Source organism: Oxyura jamaicensis, chromosome 1 (genome assembly GCF_011077185.1).
Source record: "Oxyura jamaicensis isolate SHBP4307 breed ruddy duck chromosome 1, BPBGC_Ojam_1.0, whole genome shotgun sequence".
Taxonomy (NCBI): Eukaryota; Metazoa; Chordata; class Aves; order Anseriformes; family Anatidae; genus Oxyura; species Oxyura jamaicensis.
This window is the reverse complement of record NC_048893.1, coordinates 125,422,216-125,443,971: the sequence shown is the minus strand read 5'-3', so window position 1 is coordinate 125,443,971 and position 21,756 is coordinate 125,422,216. Positions and strand designations below refer to the sequence as shown.

Here is a 21,756-nt window from a genome sequence, read left to right as displayed (position 1 = left end):
GAAAATACATACAAGTATTTTCTCCCTTAAAAAAAAAAAGTATCAAATCTGTGTATAATGCTGACCCTCGTCACAACACTAACTAGCTGCTGGCAGACAATAACTTCAGTGTGTTGTGGATTTATCTGTGCTCTGAAAGAACTACAAACACAATTACAAGGAAAAGAATAGAATGTGATGTGCATCTGCATCCTATTAATTCCTTTGTTGATTGTGGTATATCACATGGAACACAGAACACTCATATCAGAACTAAGAACTAAGAATTATATTAACAAATGGAAGGTTCACAAAAGTGTAAAGCAGAGTAGCTAACATGTATATAACAAGTGAAACTCAGTACGTTTAAAAAAAAAAAAGGTTCATCATCCCTGCTAAACCATGCATTTCACTGACTCACACACAAGACTGATGATATCCTCAGCCTACCAGAATTTTGTGAATTTAACTTAAACATTCAAGAAACTTAATGCTGATCTCAAGACTACAGCAATTAATTACAAAGAAAAAGCACAGAACTGAGTAACAAGAGGGAAATGTTATAAAGTTTTTTCTATGCCACTGAACCCCTCCCCATCAAATACTTTCCAGAGAAAAAGGCTAAGATGCAATCTAGATTTTTCATCAGAGTTAGTAATGAACAAAGGCATTCAAAGTGAAAAAACAGATGTTTGTACATTTCATTCTGTGAGGTTTTGTGGCAGTACTATTAGTGCTTTTCCAAATTAAAAAGACAGACACCAGAGTAAGCAACCTATAGCAGAAAAGCATGTCTTTAGAATCTAAAGAACTATACCTGAAGGAGTTTCAAAGGAGAGAGTCTAGCTTCTGGATTTCAGCAATGAAACAGTAAAGAAGTGAACATGCATCAGGTATGACAAAAAACTAAATGCTGATTAATAAAAAGAATGAAAGAGACATGAACAAAACTAAAGCTGCACGATCTATAGTTATCTATGTATACACAGAGAACAGAGACTTACATACACAAAATCACAGTAGGTTACAATATACTCATGCCAAACAAGATGAGAAGAAGAGATAATGTTGTAGTATTGCACAATTAGAACAACTAAGCAGAAAATACATGCTAGGCATGCTAGTCAGCACCTTCTACAAGCTCAAAGAAACAGGAACTTTTTCTAATCAAGGTCTAGCATGCCCATACTTTGGCCAGAGAAGTTTAATTTGCTTACCTCCTGTAAAAGATCTGCCTGTTCAATGGCCTTGAGAACATTTTTCTTGGAAGTTTCCTGAACTTCCCCTCCCAAAAGGAACTCATCCAGAATAAAATAGGCTTTTTCAAAATTGAAGATGATATCAAGTTCACATACCTACAAAGAACACCAAGCATTACTGCAAAGTGGAAGTACACCCTGTTGAGGCGTCCTCTTACAAAACTTAACTTGCTCACAGCTTCACCAAATGAAGATGTTAGCTTCAGGCTACAAATTTTTAAATTGGGCAACAGCAACAACAACAAAATACAGTTCGAGACCAAAAGGAATGATTTTTTTTTTTTGCTCAAGTTAAAAAAAATTGATTAGAGCATCTTCCTTTAAAAGCCTTTTCTTTTTTAACAAAGTTCAATTCACAACTGTCAGTCTGACATGTCTTTCATGAGGCAGAAGATCACCGCTATAGTTATCTTCTTCCCTGAACTATCCAGAGGCAGATCATGCAATTGTACAGAAAAATTTTCCAATAGTCACAATTTCTTATTCATCCTGTGCATGCCCTAGTCTGAAGGGCTAGAAAGACAGAAGGATGAGCAGCATTGTTCCTAAGCACAAATGGAGCATGGGGGAAAGTATATACACAAGTGCAGCACCAGGGAAAAGAGAAGCTGGAAGCCTGGACAGAAAGCTAAGGATTTGTAAGATTTTATCTGACCACAAATGAAACTAAGAAATAAAATAAATATAGGCAATTAGCACCAGACTAGCTTCTTCTCCAAAATCATAATTTAATTTTTATATTTTAGCAGTTACATAGGCACTGATCAGTTTAGTTTGGCCAAGCAACAGAAAAACTGTTAGATAAACTATTTAAACAGCCAGTTGATCATATTTTAAAGAAAAACACTGTGGAAATAAAACAAAGTGATGTAATATAAAGAGACTGTGAATCCATAACAATTAACTGAAAAGAAGTTCACTCACACTTCCAAAATACTTGTCAAGAAGTTCTACGTAACGATGAATTATTTCCAGAGTTATTAGTTCATTGTCCTGATCTTCAATAGCACAGCAGAAATAGAGGCTTGCATATCTGTAAGAACAAAATAATCCTCATGTTAGCAAAAGATGAGTAAAATTAATACACTTGAGAGTTATTAAATTCTCAGTAGTCCTTAAACTTAACTTTACATGGCTGTTAGTTTGTACGAATAGCCACGCAAGCTCTACCAAAAAATGGCTTGGAGACCAACAGACATGCACATGGACCCAAAGGGATCTGCCTCCCAGAGTCAAGCAAGACTTCAGTTTTTATCATCTTTTAGCTGATGGAATTAAATTAGCCTCATTAGTGTTTGGAAAAGGAAATATATTTGATTCTCTGGCCTCCTGGCGGAGTTTTGAGGCAAGATGTTTTCTCTACTAACTGTAACATCCAAACACTGGTATACTAATCAACAGATTAAATGTTAAAGTTATAGCACACAAGCTACACATATAACAGCTAATTAAAATGCCCTGGGATAAATAAATGGAACTAGCAATTTAGAATTTGGTCTTTAGAGAATTTAACTAATGCCAAAAAATTCCAGGACTAACACTAAGGTCATATACCCTAAGCACCATTAAGGCAACAACTCGATCACTACCAACTGTTCTGGTGTCAGGAGAGGCCATCAACCAGTTTCCAGCAATCCACTTCCACCTTGGAATACAGGCAATTATTTCCTTGAACATGATCTTAGGTTCCACTTTAATAAAAAGACTATCCAATTCTACTGTATGACACCACACAGTTGTTTAATTCATGTTTAAAAAAACAGCTGAAGCAAAACCAAAACAGGAGTGAAAGCTGAAAAACCCATTTGCTCTTTTGTAAAGTGCCAAAACCATATGGCATACAGATACACATGGCAGAAATGAGATTTCAAGTAACACCTGTTGTAGCCACTAATTTATGTGAACCAGGAGCTGCTTTTGTTTGCCCATCTAGAGAAAACTGGCAGCATTAAGCACTGAGTAGACCCTGTTAAAAAAAGTCATTATGATGTAAACATCAAGTTTAAGATGCATATTCTTTTCCCACACAGAGAAATTAATATGCCTTTGTAATGTTACAGAAATTATCACTTTATAATATTATTTGGGCCTAAGAGAAACTGACTTTTTTTTTGCTAGAAATCAAAAAAAAATATTTAGTATGTTGAAATATATCTCTCAAGCACTTAGCTACCATCATCCATGATGATGCTGAAAGTCTTACTCCCACTCTGCTCTAGCTGATTCAAATCACCATGACTTTATCATGAACAACTGATGAGATACACTTTTATTCAAAAGTTCTAAGCTGTTATAAAAAATTACTGTCCACTTCTTTCCACCCTATCACAAAAACAGACTTGGGGGATATGGAAGGGCTAGGGAAGAGAGAGGGGAGGTACCTCCAATGGAGCGCACCACACAAATTCCCTTGCTCTTTTATCTCTTTACCATGGTGACTTGTCAGCTCATCAGAAGTCCTATCTGAGAACAGTTCTTTTGATTTTACACTGCTGTGCTTGTCCCTCACTTTAATACTTCAAGGACATTTACAGCCATTAGAGTAGCTTGCAAGATGCTATCTGTATATGGCATCTTTAAACAAAGCTGCTTAAAAACAGGAAAGGAAAGAAGAAAGTATGATGAAAAAATATTTTCAAACCTCCTGACTTTTACTTATTTATTAAGTCTAGTGCCAAGTTAGCATATTTGCTTGTAGAAAAGAGAGCTTTGTACATTAGTTGACATTTATGGTGGTTACCAGCACCTAAATCAAATACATCTAAACAAAATGTCCTTCATATACAGATTAACAGAATTGATTATGAAGTATAGGTAAACCATTCCCATAGTGTTTAAACAAGTTGAATCACACACCAGTAAAACTTATCAAATCAAATTTGACTTAAATATTTGAAATGTATCCACACAGTAATCTCTATTACTTAAGAGTCTCTTTTGATACTCAGAATTATTTTATGCAAGTACAAAAAGAGAAGGGAGAGAGAGAGATTTTACCTAACGTAGAACACTTTCCAGGAAAGGTGTCTGCTCTCAGTGTTCTCATTTAAAAGAAAATGTAGCGTGCTTTCGAAAGACTTTATTTGGCAGCTATTAAGCAGAGTACACTTTCAAGCTCTGCCAACTGCAGTCTTGTAGAAGGAGTATCAAAAAATGAAAAGTACTCATCATAAGACGAAATGGAGGCCTAGGTATCTAGCCCTATATACAGGGAACATTACTTTTTTTTCCCCTTTCCTTTTTTTCCCTTCAAGTAGTAACCAAATGCAAATTCAATATGTCTACTTTGCAAACAGTGTAAGATTATACATGTCAGCCATCATTGCAAAGAGCATGTCAATACGGGAAACAAAGGTATACATTTCTCAAGACCCAAAGTCTCAACAGCAATAGTTTGTTGTTATTTTTTCCCTCTGCAGTCCATGGTTTCAGAAAAGCGTCCACAAATAGTCTCGAGCAGATGGAGAGTGTCTATACCAAGATGAGTAAATTTCTGTAGTCAGGCTGAAAAACCTACAGAAATGTTGTTTCTTCCTAATGAACCTGAGAGAAAACTCTTAAAACGCTCAATGAAGAGGAAAATCTTGAGATAAAACAAACCACTCCACACTGAAATACAAACACAGCCCAGCCTGTAAGAAACATTCTGCCATTTTCATTCCTTCCGCAGTTTGAGTTCTCCAGCCTACCTCCAAACCCTGCAGGATCCTTAGTCCTAAATCAGCTGTTTACACTCAGGGAAATATTTTATGATAAACATTGTCTGCTTGTCAGAAAGGGGGACCAGTTCCAGAGAGACCAAAACCAGGAAAAATCACCTAAGAATACAGTAATAAATGGAAGAGCAAAAAGGAACTACAGGCAACACAAACAGTAAAATTTGTGCCTTCGGGTAGGTGACCTTACAAAGGTTTTTTTTTTTTTTTTTTTTTTTGAAGGAAACAAGTTTATGAACCTCCCTCCAGCAGCTGCCTCGCAACTGGCAGGTAATCCTTCAGCCACATTCTCCCCTAACTCTGCTCACAGCCAGGCTCACCAATTCTGCTGAGGGAGTTGGTCACTATGGGCAGAGCACAGCATGCAAACCCTATCCATTCCAGGGTCTTCTACATGAAGAGAGACCACCTGCTTAAAGCCATCACTGACAGTTTGTCACCAGGTAAAGCTGCAAGCCTGAAGACCTTCAGCATCTAAGCTGCTTTGCGTCTAAGTTTTGTGTGCAGAAACCTAAAGCCTATAAACACAGAAAGAGCAGAGCTCAACTCAAAGCCACCACCACGCTGCCTTTCAGAGGCATGGGTACTTCAAGCAGCCCAAGAGTTTGGAACCTGGTGACAGGTTATCACAGTTGATCCAGTGAAAACTGCAACCATAGAGGTTGTCCTTGGCACAAGATTTGTTCTTCCTTCAAAGGAGCTGCATGTTTCATTAATAAGAAGTTCTGAGACTCTAGGACAGGCAGAGCAGTCACTATTTAATTAGGATACAGAAATAAAACATCAGTAATAAAGCTATCTAAAATAGGCATTTGTTCCACAGTTTATTTCAGCAAGGCTACAACCCCCAGTAGTTTAGAAATGAACCAAATCTTTGTCCTGGTAATCCTCTGTAAGATAAGGCTGCTGCTTCTGCTTAGATACACGCACAGATCCTCATATTACCACAAGAACCAGAGCAGTGTACGGAGAACCTAAGGAAGTTAAAACAACCAAACTTAAGTACCTAATTAACTGTTACTACATTCAGTCAGTTTTACATAGATACCTACTCAACACTGGGGTTACATTTTTGACAGATACAACTGGCAGTTGGATACACATAACAAAAGATACCGATCACATCAACTACTGGCTCCTAGCACTTGCCACATGACTACCAATGGGATCAAAATACTGGTTGGAAAGGCTCACTGCTTGCCAAACGGGTGCTCTTTTTTGGAGGTGGAAGGTAGGAGAATTTTAACACACCGCCCCCCGCCCCCCCCCCCCAGTCTTTAAAATAACCTGTGATTAAGGTTATTTTACATTAAACGGATGGCTGTCACAACACTAAAGGCAGCACAAGCTGTGACAATTTAAAACTATGTACGGCAATACAGTTCCAAATTGACATATAAAGGCAAAGTCACAATCCTTAATCAAGTTACCAATCAACAATAACCAAGTCCCATGATCTCAGTAATCTCAGTATACCAAATGCTAACATGTAAAATTTACATCAAAATCTGCTATTTCTGATTTGGAGTGCAATATACTAAACAATGAAAATAACTTATACCGCCAGAAGCTAGAGCAGTGAATAGCTGAGATCTTATAAGAAAAAAAAACACACAACCTATCTTAAGTTCCTTTTCCAGTAAAGTATTAGAATTTTGAACATTTAACAATGATTTCTGTCAAAAAGGGAAAGCTGCACAAACTACTATCCAATATTGTATGCTCAAATACTACTAGTTAAACAACAACAAAAGGAAGAGCATCATGAATTGCATTTGCTAAGTTTCTAATCAGCTGTCTGCAGACAGCTCCCTCAATTTTTAATGGATTCCCATTATTTTTTTCCCCAGGAAATCACTTCAAAACTGTGTCTTTTGGCATCAGAAGTTCGTATCCTTTTTCGGTCTTTGGGTGCCTACCAGCCTGAAAAACTCTTCCAAATGAGCTACAGAGCACATCCATCCCAATTCATGAGCTACGTCAAAAGCAGGGCACCTTACCATCTGCATTTTGAGATCTCTAAAGAATTTGTTTCTCTAATGACAAAATAAGGCAACAATGACTGACCCAGTTTTGCAAGCATATCAATGTTACATATATGAAACTAAGGAGAACAACAGTAATCACATATTCAGATGGATTTTAAGGACATATAGTTTTATCTCCTTGAAGTTTCATCCAGAAAGCATTTTATATGAATGATAAGGATGAAATAGCAAAGAACTAAGGAGGCTAATCAAAGTAGTCCAGCTTTCCTGACAAATGTGAAATATCAGAAGGCAGCAAGAGCTACCAGCTTGTCAATTTTGCATTTGAGTTGGTTTTATTCTTGCAAAAATGTACATCAATGAGAGCCTAGAGTATACTTCTATTAATGCCAACCATTCTTTGAGTTGATATATCTAGGTCATTCCTCTTACACCTGAAATGTTGACAGTTAATATGCTCTAAAAACAATTATAGCACAAATCAGCAATTCCAGACTCATAATAGCAATATGTACATACAGCAGGCACAACAGCAATACATACAAACATATGGAGCTTTTATTAAAAAAAAAATAAAATACTTTAAAAAACATTTGCACCAGGAGGTTGAGACCCTTCCCAATGAGAGACCAGACAAGAACAGACCTTAGTAGTGACATGCAGGAGTCTTGTCTGCAAGCAAGTGTGGGCGCCTTCTGCAATTTCATAAACCACACAGCTTCTGTTAGATGTCTCGCTCTTTCAGCTACCCACTGTTCAGGAAGTACTGGACCTTGACTATTTTAGTTGTCTTCTCAGTATAATCTGCTTCTGAGCTAAAGGATCTGCCTTTTCAAACAGATCATGGTAGTTGACACACTAATTATGGTATGTCGATTGGAAAAGCCTTTCCCCAAAGAAACTAAAAGTAGTTGCTGTTTTCAGATACAGGATTTTAAACTATCACCTCTTACACCCAGTCCTTTTGGTGATGTTTTAGTCTAAGGAAACTGCCAAAAAAAAACAAAGTAGAACAGAAATTGAGATGTTAATTAGCTTGATACAAGCCAATCTTATGCAGTTTCATAGGCTAACTGTGCCAGACTGGTTTGCAGACAGTGAAAAAAGCTACTGCAGTCAGCTGTGCACACCAGCAGTCTAGCAGATGGACTGCAGTCTACATACACATCAAAGCCAACTTCTGTATTCTCCTTGACCACAGACCCCACTGCACGTTACTGAGACGCACAAACACCACAACAACCCAGTAAGCCATACACAGATTTCCACCTGTTACCCGAACAGAAAAGGACATGACAAGTAGTTGACAACCGTTGTAAAGAGACTGGGAGAGATAATAGCACTGGAAAGAACTCACTACCAGAACAGTTACCACCGTTTGAGACTGGGCAAGAAGTAGAACAGACTGGCCTACTCATGCCCTGTTTTTCTGATCTAGCCCCATAAAAGCCCAGCCGAAAGCACACTTGCATGCATCATCGCTTACGGAAGCGCACAAAGCATTTGAGCAAGCTTGTCTACATGTATGTTGAAAAAGTTTTGTAAGAAATCAGAAGGAATAAAAAAAAACATTGTTTTCTTTAAGCAAAGCCTTTGTTTTTTCCTGCTGATGTTGGAGAGCTACACACATCAGATACACTGGTAGCTTTCATGTGCTTGATGCTACATGCACTGATGTACATATGAAAGCAGGACTTAGAACATCTATTCCTTTTTTATTCTACTCAGTACATTGGAGGAGAGTCAGAAACTCTCAGTTTCAGCGCCAGTTCTCTCTGTCATTCCTACTGACAGAACACAACAATATTGTGAGGCACTGAAATTATTTACCACCTCAAAGAAAATAAGAATGCATAAACCTTTTGAAGTTTATAAATAACTAGAGAAGGGAGTTAACTCAAGGTTTCATAGCACCAGCTTTAGCTGGAAGAAATGTAGTCTCCCATATCACAATGATAATTACTGTTATTTGTGGGGAAAATTATTTCTACACCTCTACATTGCAATACATTCTAAAGATCAGAATAAAGCTAAAAAAATTATTGCCACACACCAGCAAGTTAGTGAACAATTGAGACAGGAAACTATTGCTAACGAAAATTATACAGTAGTTGCACCAAAAAAAAAGCTAGTCATGATTTCTTAAGTTAGGAGAAATGCCTTTGCGTGTTCATAGCAAAAAAAAAAGCCTACATACTCTGAAACAAGAGAATGCATTCCCTATTTCTGTGAGTTTTTAGAAGCAAGTTACATTTACATGTGGCTTATGAAGCTACTGCCTGAGGTAAATGTTTATGAAATTTAGTATTTATTACCTATTACATCATACATGCTTCCTATTTCCATGCATTTATTTAATGTAGGCATCTAAGCAGAGAACTAAAACCCACCACTCCTTTTGAGAGTAGAAGGGAACCTCATCTCTTCAGCACATTTTGAAACGCATGAATGACTTCCTACACATGAATGATTCCTACTTCGCTATCAAATTAGATTCAAAGGAAAAGTCAGTCTCCTCCGTAGCCGGTAGAGGGAAGAAAAGAAGATAAATTTTAAAAAGTCAACCATCATTATTTTCTCACTTATTACACTGTTTGTGACATACGGTAATTACAAGGTTAGTGAGAAAGAATAACCTTTTGTAGACAATCTTCAGGTCTCTCCACTCCAGGAAGCTGCACATTTTCGGTTTGCGGGCTAATACTGTTTGAACAAGTTCCCTTGTGATTTTCTTCTTCTCTTTGTCAGATAACGGGACATACCACTTCTGGAGTCTCAGCTTCCCCTGGCGACTAAAAAGCAACATAAACTGCATCTGTTGAATTAGAAGGGGAAAAAAAAGGATTAATCTCAGTCTCTTAGTTTAAGATTAGATAGCTGTGAGGAAAGCCAAGCAGGAAGCAAGATAGGCTTTTGGATGGCTATCTACATTATGCATTTCTACAGCGGTGGCAGATGTTACACAAGATTTGAGAGTACCAATAACACAAAGGATTCAGCTGAGCAAGGTCAGTCAAAGCAAAGATAGTAGAAAGCACGCACAAGTTTCAGAAAAGCAAGTCAGAGCCGCCAAGCAGCAAATACACCCAAAATCATGACAAACCGCATCCAGTCAGCCCCAGTACGGTTGCATATGCATTTACGACAGAAAAATAACAAAAAACCCGGCACAACCACCTCGTCCAACACCCAAGCTTCTTTTTCAATTCACCGGCTTAGAGCCTTACAGCAGGAGCAATTTGCACTTAAGATCTCTCCGAAAAGCCTCAGAATACTTTAAGAGGCATTAAACCTCCCAGAGGAGCGTCCTGTGGCACAGCAGAGCCTTGCCTCGCCTCACACAAAAGGAGCCGAGATTAAGTGTTTTCCCTGCGGTCCTATGTTCCAGGGCTCGCTTCCTCTCGAGGAGTGATGTTGCAATTATATTTTAGGAGCAACTTGCCGGCTGGGCTTCCCAGCAGCCGCAACACTAAAGGAAACGGATGGCTTTTTTTTTTTTTTTTTTTTCCCCCTTTCCTCCTTTCTGCTCCAAGTTGAGAACCGGGCTGAGGAAGTTTCCCAGGCAGCCGCGAAACACGACGGGAAAAATAATAATAAAATAATTAAAAAAAAAAAAAAAGAAAGAGAGGCGAGTCCTGGGTGCCGAGCCTTCGCAGCCCCCCTCAGCGACCCTCCCGGCCCCGGCTCCCCCCCTCAGCCGCCGCGTCCCAACGGAAGGGGGGGGCAGCCGTTAACGGTCGCTGCCCTGTGGAGATATGAGGGGATGGGGGGGGGGGGGTCCTGCAGCTCAGCGAGCCGTGCCCGGGGACGCGGCGGTGCTCACCGTGCCCCAGGGACAGGACGAGCAGCAAGAGCAAGAGGAGGAGGAGGAAGAGAAGGAGGAGGAGGACGCGGGGCTCCTACTGCCGCCGCGGCTGCCAAGCGGCACTGAGGGGAGGGGGCACCAGCGCGCGCGCACCCCAACGGCCGCCCCGCCCCGTCCCGCCCCGCCCAGCCCCGCCCCTCCCTGCCCGGGCAGGGGCGGGGCCACGGCGACGGGGGGGGCTGAAGGAAACTTTACCGGCTCGGAGCATGCGCGCTGAGGGTGGAGGCGGGGGGTAAGGGGGAGCTCGCCGCCATCCAATCGGAGGGGTCCGTCATGGCCAATGAGAGGGAGCGGGCGGGACTGGAGGCGGAGGTGGGAGGGGGCGGTGTTAAGGATCCCCGATCCGCGCGGCCCGCGTTAGGATAGGGCAGCGGCCGGAGCGGCAACAGCCAATCAGAGGGCGCGGTGCGGATAGCGGTTGGCCAGCAGCCAATGGGACGGCGAGGCACGGCGCCGGGGTAGTGACATCGGTCAATCAGCCGCCCGGAGACAGAGACTCCTCCTCCCCGGCCCGGGGGGCTCCTATGGGGGGGGGGGGGGGGGGGGGGGGCGCGGATGGGGCGCGCATGCGCAGCGCTGTGTTTCCCCTAGCACGTGCGTGCCCCGCGTGGGAGGGGGAGGGGGGAGCAGAGGCTCGCGGGGCGGGGCGGGGCGCGCGGGAGGGCGGCCGTTAACTGGCGGCACGGCGACCGTTACCCGCCGGGGGCTGCGTCGCCGCCCTGCGCCTTATTTTTCCCTCATAACACCTTTTCCCAAAGTCACCTTGATTAAATTCACTAATTAAATATCCCGAATTAATCGCAGTCTTTTTTTTTTTTTGGGGGGGGGGGGGGGGGGTGGGGAGTTTGGTAGGGCATGATTTTTATGAATTGTGTGCCAAAACAGCCAGACCTGTATTTTTTTTTAATTATTTGTAGGGACTTCTATGTATGTGTGTGGTTTATTTATTTATTTATTTGTCAGTTCTGATGAAGGTTGGCTAAAATTCCACGGTGTAAACACACTCCCAAAGAAATCCACATCAGCATCTCTTTAAGCCAAAGTTGGAACACCTTAAAAAAAGAATCTTCCAGGGGGAGGTTCAGGTAGGAAATGAGGAGACATTTGTTCTCAGAAGAGCAGTCAGGCATTGGAACGGGCTGCCCAGGGAGGGGGTGGCGTCACCGTCCCTGGGGGTGTTCAAGGCAAGGTTGGACGTGGTGCTTAGGGACATGGTTCAGTGGGTGACACTGGTGGTAGGGGGGTGGTTGGACCAGATGGTCTTGGAGGTCTCTTCCAACCTGAATGATTTTCTGAATTCACCATTCACTCTTCCACCCCACCACCAACATTAAGGATGGAAATAACCAGAGAAGGTTATTTCTGCCAGGTGGCTGTTGAGTGGCATAACACGCTGATTGGCAGTGAGGGGAAAAGCGTGCTCCCCTCTGCACCTTCCTGGTAGGAGCCGCTCCAATTGCTTTGGGATGTGTTGTGCTTTTATTACTTTTTATTATTGACGCTTTAAATATATATATATATTTTTTTCTGGCTACAAAACAGCTGCGGCAGCAGAAACCAGTGCTGGAAGTGCTTTTGTGTAGAAACGTGGGTAGTCAGGAAAGCCAGTTTTCTGGCATTTCAGGGAATGCTATAATCAATTGTACTTGAGGAAAACTGCAGATACATTACTTTACCATTTTACAATATATGTTAGAGTTGTAAGAGAAAAGTGATACCAGGGAGAAGGAGGCATGCATGAAGCCAAACTGGGTGGACGAGGCAGTTGCAGACGTCTCTTAGGAAGTGGGAACTGCAATTGAGGTGCTCGTTCTCATCCTGTTTAATGTTGTCTTAGCAAGCATCCTGTTCTCATTTGAACTGGCCTTCCATCAAGTACAAGGACAGATGTGTGTGGATTTGGTAGCTCACAGACCCTACCCTTTCGCTGCTGTGGTATCGTTCTGCTCTGTGTATTATTTTGTCCTCAGTAATTTTGCAGCTCTGCTTGTTCCTTTTGAGGCTATTCCGTGGTCTCGAGCACCCTTTTGTTCAGTAAGCATTCTTAAGTATCTCTTTCCTAACCTGCACTTTGCTGTCTGTCCTTGAATTTAGCATCCTATATACCATGAATTCTCCATTAGGAGTGCATACACGCTTCAAGTGTTTCTAGATCACCACAATCATTATTTAAACCAGCAACCACCTTGTGTTTCTCTTCATCTTGGCTACTTCCAGTGTATTAACATCATTATAGTAATGAGAACTCAGAAATGAATTTCTGAAGTAGTCACTCCAGACCTGTATTTTGATTTGCTGCTTGCTAGCTCGGTGGAATATTTCTGCGTACAGATGAAAGCATGCATTCTGCAAATGCTTTGTTAGTAACATTCAGCCGGACTCCATAGATGGTTCGAGAAATATATGTATTTGGTGCTGTAAAGGCAAAGTCTTAAAAACTCTGATTCTTTCTGGATCCTGTATCACCTTTTTTAGGTTTTGTTAGATTTCCTGTTCATTTTTGGTTTATGGTTTCATACAATGATACAAGTGCATTTTTCTCCTGTATTTTTCCCTCCTGTCTATTATGTGACTGGATTTCTACAGGTTTTAACCTGGATTTTATTAGTTAAATCCCCTCCTGGTCAGAATCTCTCTGCAACATGCAGTTTCAGGTGATGTCGTGAGGTGTGTGTGACTGACTGGGGGTATGTCAGGCGTGGTGGGAGCAGCATCCAGCCTGGTCAATCTCAGCTGAAGTTTGTCCTCCTCAGCCTGTTCCTGCCTCCTCATCACTGTTTGAGCCGGAGGATGCGATGTTCTCAAGCCTGCATGGTATTGCCACTGGTGTGATCATCCTTTAACTCATTTTTCTCAAAATGAGCCTGCTTATTTTAAGCAATTTAAGGTGTGATTGATTCCATGGCAGTTTTAGATGATCTAAATCCCAGCTTCTCCCACCCCCTCCTCCCATTCCCACCTCCATGCTCCCATCTCTTCCGGTGCTGCCATAAGTGCCTGTGCTACCTCTCGCTGTTGCAGCAGGGAATTGCCAACGATGCTTATTTTGGCTGTACAGGTGAGGAGAAAACAACTGAGTGAGCCAGTCTCGGGGTCCAGTACCTCTGGCAGGAGGGCAGTGACAAGAAGAGGTAATGCTGCCCTTTCTGATTGTGCTGTTTCTTTCAGGAACTTCATATGACGTTCTCTTTGCATTTTTTTTCCCAGTGTTGTGGTTTGTACTAATTACCCCTCTTTATACCTACTCCATTGTTTGTTCCTGTAAGAAATTATCCTGTCACTTACCTATTGAACCAGCAATATACTAAACTAGCTGTAATTAGCAAATTGATAAAGACGCATATGATGCTTAAAACAATAATACAATAGCATCCGCGTATTCCACAAACCCATGGCAATGCAAATGTCATGCAGTCTAATTTTAGACATGACACCGAGTCTTCTGTTCATTAGCCTTTGTTTATTGCCTTACAGCCAGCTTTAACAAGACAGATTTTAAAGAATGAACTCAGAATTTTGATCTCTAAGCTGTGAATGATAACCTCCTGTTTTATTAATGGATTTTTTTTTTTTTTAAATGCTATAGTTATAAAATCCTTTGTACTCCATTTCAGATGTAAGGCAAGTCTTCAGGGGATATGTCCATTGACCATAAGACATTTGGGGTCCCCAGCCAAGCGCTTCTCCCTAGATTATTGCCAGCATGACTACAGACACAGAAGAGAACTGCCTGGAGCTGGGAAGAGAAGCAAGGAGGGAGGAAGGAAGGAAGCTTATACAAAATAAGATTAAATTTGCTTGGCTTTCCCTGGTATGGATTATGTCAGTTCTTGCATTTTGATTTTTTTTTTTAATTAATTAGAATATATTAGTTTTGTCTGGAATATGGGTCTTGTACGAATGTTATTGAGGCCGACATCTTGGCATTCAGCACTTTGTGCACTGTTTCAGTGCCAAGACGAAAGCCCCTAATAACATTTTGTTGTGTTTTCTTTGTTACACAAGATAATGGATAAACCAAGAGGTTTTTGAAAAACAAATTGTTTATTAATTCTAATGGAAAACTTGTTCTTTTTTTTTTTTTTTTTTTTTTTTCCAGAAATGCCACCCAGTATTTGGTAAAGAAAGACTTTACTTCAGCCTACCTTTCCACTGTCTTCAGCTTCCTAAAGCAGAGGCAGCGTACTTTAAAAGTGCATACTGTATCTTTACAGGTCTCCACTAAAGTAGTCAGTGGATGTATCAGTGAGACTCATTTTATTGTTAATTTATCTTCTTGATGCACAATATCAGACTCCATTTTCATTGACTGAATAACCATGGAGTCATTATGAAGGCAATAAGAACTGAGTTACTAGCCTTGGAAGTGATTACTGCTAGATTTTTGCCTCTTAAGCCTCCAAACAGGATGTTGCATTATTATATGCAATTCTCTTCCCTGATGTACTGTCTGAGCATTGGCTAGACTATCATGTACCACTCTGATTCATGCAGAACACTTAATCTCAGTGGAGCCAGAGTAAGTATACATGAGCTCGTAAATGACATTTTACATTGCCATGCTCTCTCTCTCTCTCTTTTTTTTTTTTTTTTTTTTTTAATGTGGAGCTCTCTGTCTTGATGAAATACTACTTATCGCAAACCAGGGGCCTGATTGCTAGATGCTACTAAGTCATCACATCCTACCTAGAACCCCTACCTGCCTGTTTTTTCAGGGTAGGTGTTACAGATCCTGAGATCCTGTTAAATATGATTGGTTTCTAACAGTTGTGTATGCCTCTCCCTCAGGAACCTGAATGATAGGCACAGCCACAAATTGAGCATTGGGGTGTTAATCCCCAAAGTTGACTTTTCACAGCTGTTTTGAAGCTGAGATGGTGGTCTTTTGGCCCAGTTCTGTGAATTACAGAACCTATACCATGGCTTACACATGTAATTTCCTTTGGAAAATAAATACCTGCTTTTGAAAATACCTCGTTTCTGCATTTTCAGGTAAGGAAATGTGGTAGCTGCCAGTCAGCCAGGGCTTCCCCTTGCTTACCACATTTGTCAGCCTGAGCCTCACGCGAGGTACAGCAGCCATCTGAATGCGGCAGCACAAAGCCAGCTGGCAGCATTTTGTGCATTGGGCTAGTGAGCAGCAGGATTCTCTTTACTCGTGTGATGCTCTTATCTTTCTTGTTTCAATGTTTATATTGGAGCAGTGTGCAGAGAAATGAAGAAGAAATGAGCTGCTCCACAGAGATTTATGAAGAAATTGTCGCAACTCTTAATGCCCTTTCCTGCTCCACTGGTACAAACTGTGCTACAGCGCAGCAAAGAACTGAATGTTTTCAAAAGCAAGCGCACAAGGAAACCTGGCTTTTCAGCCTCACAGAGTGCTTGCTTGGGAGGGAGGGAGAGAGAGAAAAAGCAAGGAGGATTTCTAAGGCTGTGTCAGTACTGTACTTTAAGGAATCATTGAATAAAGCACCTCACATACATCTTGCACTCATCCTCTGGCACTCCTAAGAAAGCAGCAGCTGCGACTGCAGTTTGTGAAGTGGCTGATGCTGCAGGTTAAGCGGTAAGTACTTACTGGATCCATCCCCTCAGATGAAGAAGTACTTGGGCAGCCTTGTGCGGAGCTGCTCAGTTTTGCCCGTGATGAGGAATTTCTTTTTTATATCAGAGCAGTGCTCTGGTGTATAAAATGCAGCATGTGGGTTTTCTGAGCGCACTTTGATCACCCTAAATCCTCTCAAACCCTCATTTAGGCATGTATGTCTCATCTGTCCTCCCTGTGAGACGCCCCCAGCTGACGATCCCATGAGGCCTCTTGATCATACTCTGAGGGGAACCTGGTCCGACATAGCTCAAAAGATGCTGCGTTTTGCACGGAGGAGATGGTCCAGTTGCCGGCTTCTGATGTTCCCAGATTGGCACATTGCTTTGTATAACCAGGACGGAAGGTGCACGCTTGCACAGCCTGTGTCCTAATTATGCAGCAGATAGAAACTTTCCAGGGGAACTTGGAAACTGGTATGAATCTGAAATGGTAACCCAAACCTAAAATGTTCCATGTTATAATCAGACTCCTAAGTCTTCCAAGCTACCACGCTGATCCTGCAGTATTACACTGAGCTTTCGTCTCAAATCCTTTTGGGTAACTCAGTCCAACTTCCTCCATCTTTCTGAAGAAAATATATTGCACAATCTGCCTAGTCCTTGCCAGTAACACAAGGGGACGGCATACACTGTAAGGCCTTCACTTATTGCCTTTTTCTTTTTGGCTGAACTGTGTAAAGAGTATGGAACCGGGGCAGCTGAAGGCCTGCAAACCATTTACTTCCATATTTTGAAGGCTCAAGAAGGATTTAAACGATGCATAGATTTTGTGCTGGCTGTGTCCACATGTGAGGAAATTTTATCCACATGGATTATGGTTCATCAAGCTGTCTAGACTCCCTCTGTCACTAAAACCTATCCTTGCGGTGCCACATGTGTCCTACGTTAGAGCTGCTGAACAGCCATTGCAGTAAACGTCTTTGCCAGGGGGTGTGTACCTGGGGTCTCTAGGTTTCAAAGGATTTTGAAGAACTAAAGGGCATAGGGAACAAGTGTAATAAAGCTTACTGTGAGATCTTACAGAAGGGGGATGTGGCTTTATAAAAAAAATCTCTGTAAACAGTTGACTATGCCTATTTACATTCTTGAACCCCCATACCCAGAAGCACCAAAATAAATCTGTCCACGTCATCTAGCCAGGGTCCCATGTGTGATCACAGACAGGACAAGGAAGCTGTCTGTTAGGTCCTCGTTGTTCCTCTGAGTTTCTTCTTCACTGGAAGCTTGAATTGATTTTGGTCTTGTTTTTGTTTTTTAACAAAAGATGATGCCTGGGGGCTTTTTCCTTCACAAATTTGACATGTCTTGTATTTATCCGGGTATTTTATGTCTCTGGACTTGATTTTCTTGCCTGATGCTTTATGTCTGTTCCTTCTCTTCATTCGCATACCTGTGTTTTTACTGCATGTTCTGCTCCTGGTGCTTCCACACACGTATATGCACACATTTCCACCCACACTCCATCAATACCAATCTATCTTAAAATTTGGCTCAAATTACTGAAAGATAATTGAGTAGCTCCTAATTTTTCCTTAAACACTTTGTTCCTCAAGTGCAAGCTTCCCTTTTTATTTCCATCTGTGCAGTAGCATATCAAATACAGCTGGAAGCATGTCCCGCTAAGAAGACCCCACTTACTCTCTAACTTTAGGATTCTGCCCTGTTCCAGTGGGTCATTAGTGGAACAAAGCCAGAAGGAGATTCAGTTGTTTGCTCAAGTCTGAAAGGCCGGTGTTTCAAAACTGCAGAGTGTGCTATTAACAAGGATGAATCCTTGGCAATGCATCCTTTCTGCTGCAAAATACTTGCTGTGTGGAACCTAAGACCCTTATTACAAATTCATGAATGATTTTAATCCATTCTGGCAGCTTTCATAAGCATTGCAGTCATCTGGAAGCAAAAAAAGATCATTAGTGTGTGCAAAATAATACAGCTATGCTCATATTTGATCTAGTTCTCTAGTGGGAAAGGAATACTTAAACTTTTTTAAAAAAATAATCAAGATAGGTTTCTACTATATTAGATCTAACAAATCTATTTAGAAGTCATGTTCAATAAGACATAATAACACAATGCAGAATATATATATAAAAAAAGGCGTCTAAAGCATGCAGAGCCACCTTCAATGTGCTAGAGGAGTTGTAAAATCATGTTGTAAAATTTAACTACCAGTTGTCAGAAAGTGACAATCTAATAGGAAAATCTAGCTATCAAGAATTCCTTCCTTTCATCTTCATCATTTTTAAACTGTTGCCCCAAAAATGTGAGTTTCTCTCTGAGCGCTCTTAACTTGTGGGGCACTGCTTGTTGCAGACGCAAAATTAACTGGAAGGAAATCAGATCTGAGACTCAGCAGCTTTTGCTTCCCTGGAGCACTATGGTGCAAAATGATAGCAACAGTCAGGAAGTAACATTTATTGTGGTAGATGCCTGAAGAAGTACCCAACAGCTGATTTCTAGTACAATTTTCATAATATTATTTTTGCCAGTAGGCAACTGTCAAGATACTTTATGATTGCAAGTCAAAGAGGAAGCGTGTGTGGGAGAGGATGCATTGAATAGAGTATTCCAGCGCTGCTGTGAAGTTTTCTGTAATACAATCAACCCCAATGTAAGACCAAAAGTAAAGATTCAACTTTCAAAATTCCAGCTCTTATTTCTATAGAGCACCAAGCACAGCTGAGCTTTAGTTGAGGCTCCTAAATGCTATGAAATCTCTAACTTCTGTCAGTAGAACAGGTTCGTCCCACTTGCTCAGATTTGCAAAAGGAACTCATGTAAAAAAACGTTTATAATTCATCTCTCTTCCCAGCCTGCCATGAAGAATTTGTGGTTTTACAGCTTGCTTTGCCACTGAATAATCAGAATCAGGCATCCTTCCTCTCTGCTCAGTCATGAATAATTTGCATGGAGGGGTACCAACGAAGAGTGTAGTGAAATCACCCCCAGGCAGCTGAAGAGTCTGAAGAAATTAAGCCTGTGCATAAACTATATGTAGACTTAAAAAAGAACAAGAGACCCATGCCTGAAACAGAGCAACAAGACTGTGAATATGTAGGTTGGTTTATATTTATTTACAAATGTTGGTAGCAGATGGTTACCAACATTTTATCAGTATGTCTGCTTAAGCAAACTTAAAAGCTGTAAGAAACAGCACAATTTATGTAGCAACTCGCCTTCTTTAGCCCACTCTTCACTTGCATTACCCAGAACAACTCCCATTACAATTCATCACACAGCTAAGTAGCTAAAAAAGGGAAGAGATGCAAGGGGAAAACCAGGAAAGCAGCATGGTTGTCCAACACTAGGGATCAGTGGTTTCTCCACCATGGATTGCCTGCTTTGACTGATAGTTCTGATAGTTCTGTGCATGCAGAATCATCTTCAGAATATTTCTTCCTCTCCCACATATGGAGTGTACCTTCGATTTTAAAGCTTATAGAGGCTACAGAAGCAGACACTACCTGAGCAACCAGATAGGCATAATTTATCTCACTGCTCTCTTTGTGAGGGAGCATATTTAGCAGACAAACTGAGCCAGTCTGCTTTTTTATATATATATATATTTTATTTTTTTTCCCACATTACCCTTTTATTTTCATGCAACACGCAAGCTGCCTGAGATAAGGTGATGACTGACAGATGAGGGTGGCTAGTCCAATGGATGCCTCTGATAGATATATGTTAAAAAATTGCTGTCTAAAGGAAGTAAATTAATAGAAAGGGGGAATCTCAACTAAATTTCCCCAAAAGAATGCTTCTCACCTAAGGGTACCTCCCACTGAAACAGTTTAATTCAGCTGGGCTCCCCTCTCTCTTGAATACCCAATTCACTCACAAGTTCAAAAAGAAAGATTATGTTTTTGCAGGCAACTGGAAGGAAATACTTGTGATACCAAAGTGGAGATGGAAGAAAACATCAACTACATCACCACAAATGGGATGGGCAATATAATGAACAAACAGTGATTTAAAAATGGAAACGTGAATGCTTGCTCTGTAAATATTTGGATGGGCACTGACTTTCCTGTTCCTGTTCTAGCTAGTGGCAAGGAAGAGGGTCATGCCCTGTCAAAGGATGTCACTGTAGATGGTGCAGAGGTGAGGGTAACACCATCATTTCCCTGTCTGACTTGGCCTCGCAGCCTGCCTGGGTTCAGAAACCTCCATTCAGCAGGAGCCCAAAGTGTGCATGTCCATGTGTGTGTGGGCTTGTGTCTGAGAAAGAATTACTGACTATACACTTATAAATCAAAAGAATTACCAACTATAGTCTTTTGTTCCTTTCTGGGAAAATCCTGTATACAAGAGCTGTGCAGCCTCATAAAAAGCAGGTGGAGTTTTAACTGGTTTAGAATAAGCTGATTTAATTGATTACATTAAAAATATTAAGAGACTGAGAAAAAAATATTCCTTTCCTGTCTCATTTATATGTAGAAAATACTCAAAACAACTTTTTATGAGAGTGAGCATCGACTTAATTAGAAGTGGCGTGCTTTCAAAAGATTCCTTCTGCGTGATTCGACACATCGCAGAGCAAGTTTCACTGAAGACAAGGACATGCATATTTAGATCTGAGGCTTGCAGGGCGTGCCTGCTCTGTACGGTTCACTGAGGTCTACCCTCAGAGTTAAGCAGGTCTGAGCTTACACATTAGCCCAACTAGTGAGCATTTCCATGCCAAGATTTGAGCGATGCTTATGTTCCCTCATTGTTCCTGTACCTCATTGTTCTGGGACGTTCAAGGGCAGTGGAGCACAGAGCTGGCTCTGTGTGCTGGGACCCATCCGTGTGGCACCCAAGGCAGCCCTGGCACAGTCAGGGGTGGCAGGGATGGGACAGGGATGCAGGGCCACCAGCACTCTGGTTTGCCTCTGCCGTCTCTGCCCAGTCCTAGAAACAGACTAAGCCCTTTTGGGGCTTCAAAGCAGTGCCAGCCTGAAAGCACAAGACTGAAGAGTGAATGATGGATGGGGGCAGGCTAGGAACTGGCTGGCAGCCCTGAATCACTCTGCAGTTCAGGCATCACCACGCTGGAGGAGACTTTGGCAGCGTCCATGCTTACCTTCCAGCTGAATCATCCTGCTCGGCTGGGCTGAGCCGCACCTGGCCAGGGACGAGACGCCAGGGAAGGAGGCTGTGCTGCCAAGGGACCGTGCCTGGCTGGGGCTGGGGGCGAGCTCTGGGGCTGGGCTGCCCCTGGTTCCCAAGCATGGGTACAGCCACCCTCCTGCCTGCTGAAGGCAGATGCGTCTGGTCCGTCTCTGAGAAAAAGGCAAAATAACCAGACACAGGGGCAGCAGGTTTATGGGGTCGCTCTTTTCCCCTCCGTGTCAGGGAGT

The 21,756-nt window shown here is 41.7% G+C and overlaps 1 protein-coding gene and 1 long non-coding RNA gene across 12 annotated transcripts in view; one reads left to right on the top strand and one right to left on the bottom strand.

Moving 5' to 3' along the window:
• AP1S2 (adaptor related protein complex 1 subunit sigma 2) overlaps positions 1-10,929 on the bottom strand; it is a 30,552-nt gene extending 19,623 nt beyond the window's left edge. For 4 of the 8 annotated variants that reach the window (XR_004751099.1, XR_004751102.1, XR_004751103.1 and 1 more), the window contains exons 1-4: positions 10,766-10,928; positions 9,579-9,757; positions 2,163-2,271; positions 1,197-1,334 (exon numbers count right to left, since the gene is read on the bottom strand). Coding sequence is in view for 5 of the 8 variants with exons in the window: in XM_035326424.1 (XP_035182315.1) it covers positions 1,197-1,334; positions 2,163-2,271; positions 9,579-9,757 (426 nt within the window). In the remaining 3 variants the exon portion in view is untranslated. Of the gene's footprint in view, positions 1-796; positions 829-1,196; positions 1,335-2,162; positions 2,272-9,578; positions 9,758-9,984; positions 10,002-10,765 lie in introns of those variants that run through there. The other 4 variants (XM_035326551.1, XM_035326738.1, XM_035326814.1 and 1 more) reach the window with 3 other exon arrangements.
• Positions 10,930-12,132: 1,203 nt separating this feature from the next.
• Positions 12,133-16,290, top strand: LOC118166897. 4 transcript variants are annotated; one of them, XR_004750851.1, is made up of 6 exons: positions 12,133-12,247; positions 13,456-13,694; positions 13,829-13,938; positions 14,422-14,618; positions 14,907-15,326; positions 15,596-16,290. It is a non-coding gene; the product is annotated as an uncharacterized LOC118166897 (long non-coding RNA). The 4 variants fall into 4 exon arrangements; XR_004750876.1 differs by having other exon boundaries at positions 13,866-13,938; positions 14,907-16,290; XR_004750842.1 differs by having other exon boundaries at positions 13,832-13,938; positions 14,907-16,290.
• The last annotated feature ends 5,466 nt before the right edge of the window (positions 16,291-21,756 follow it).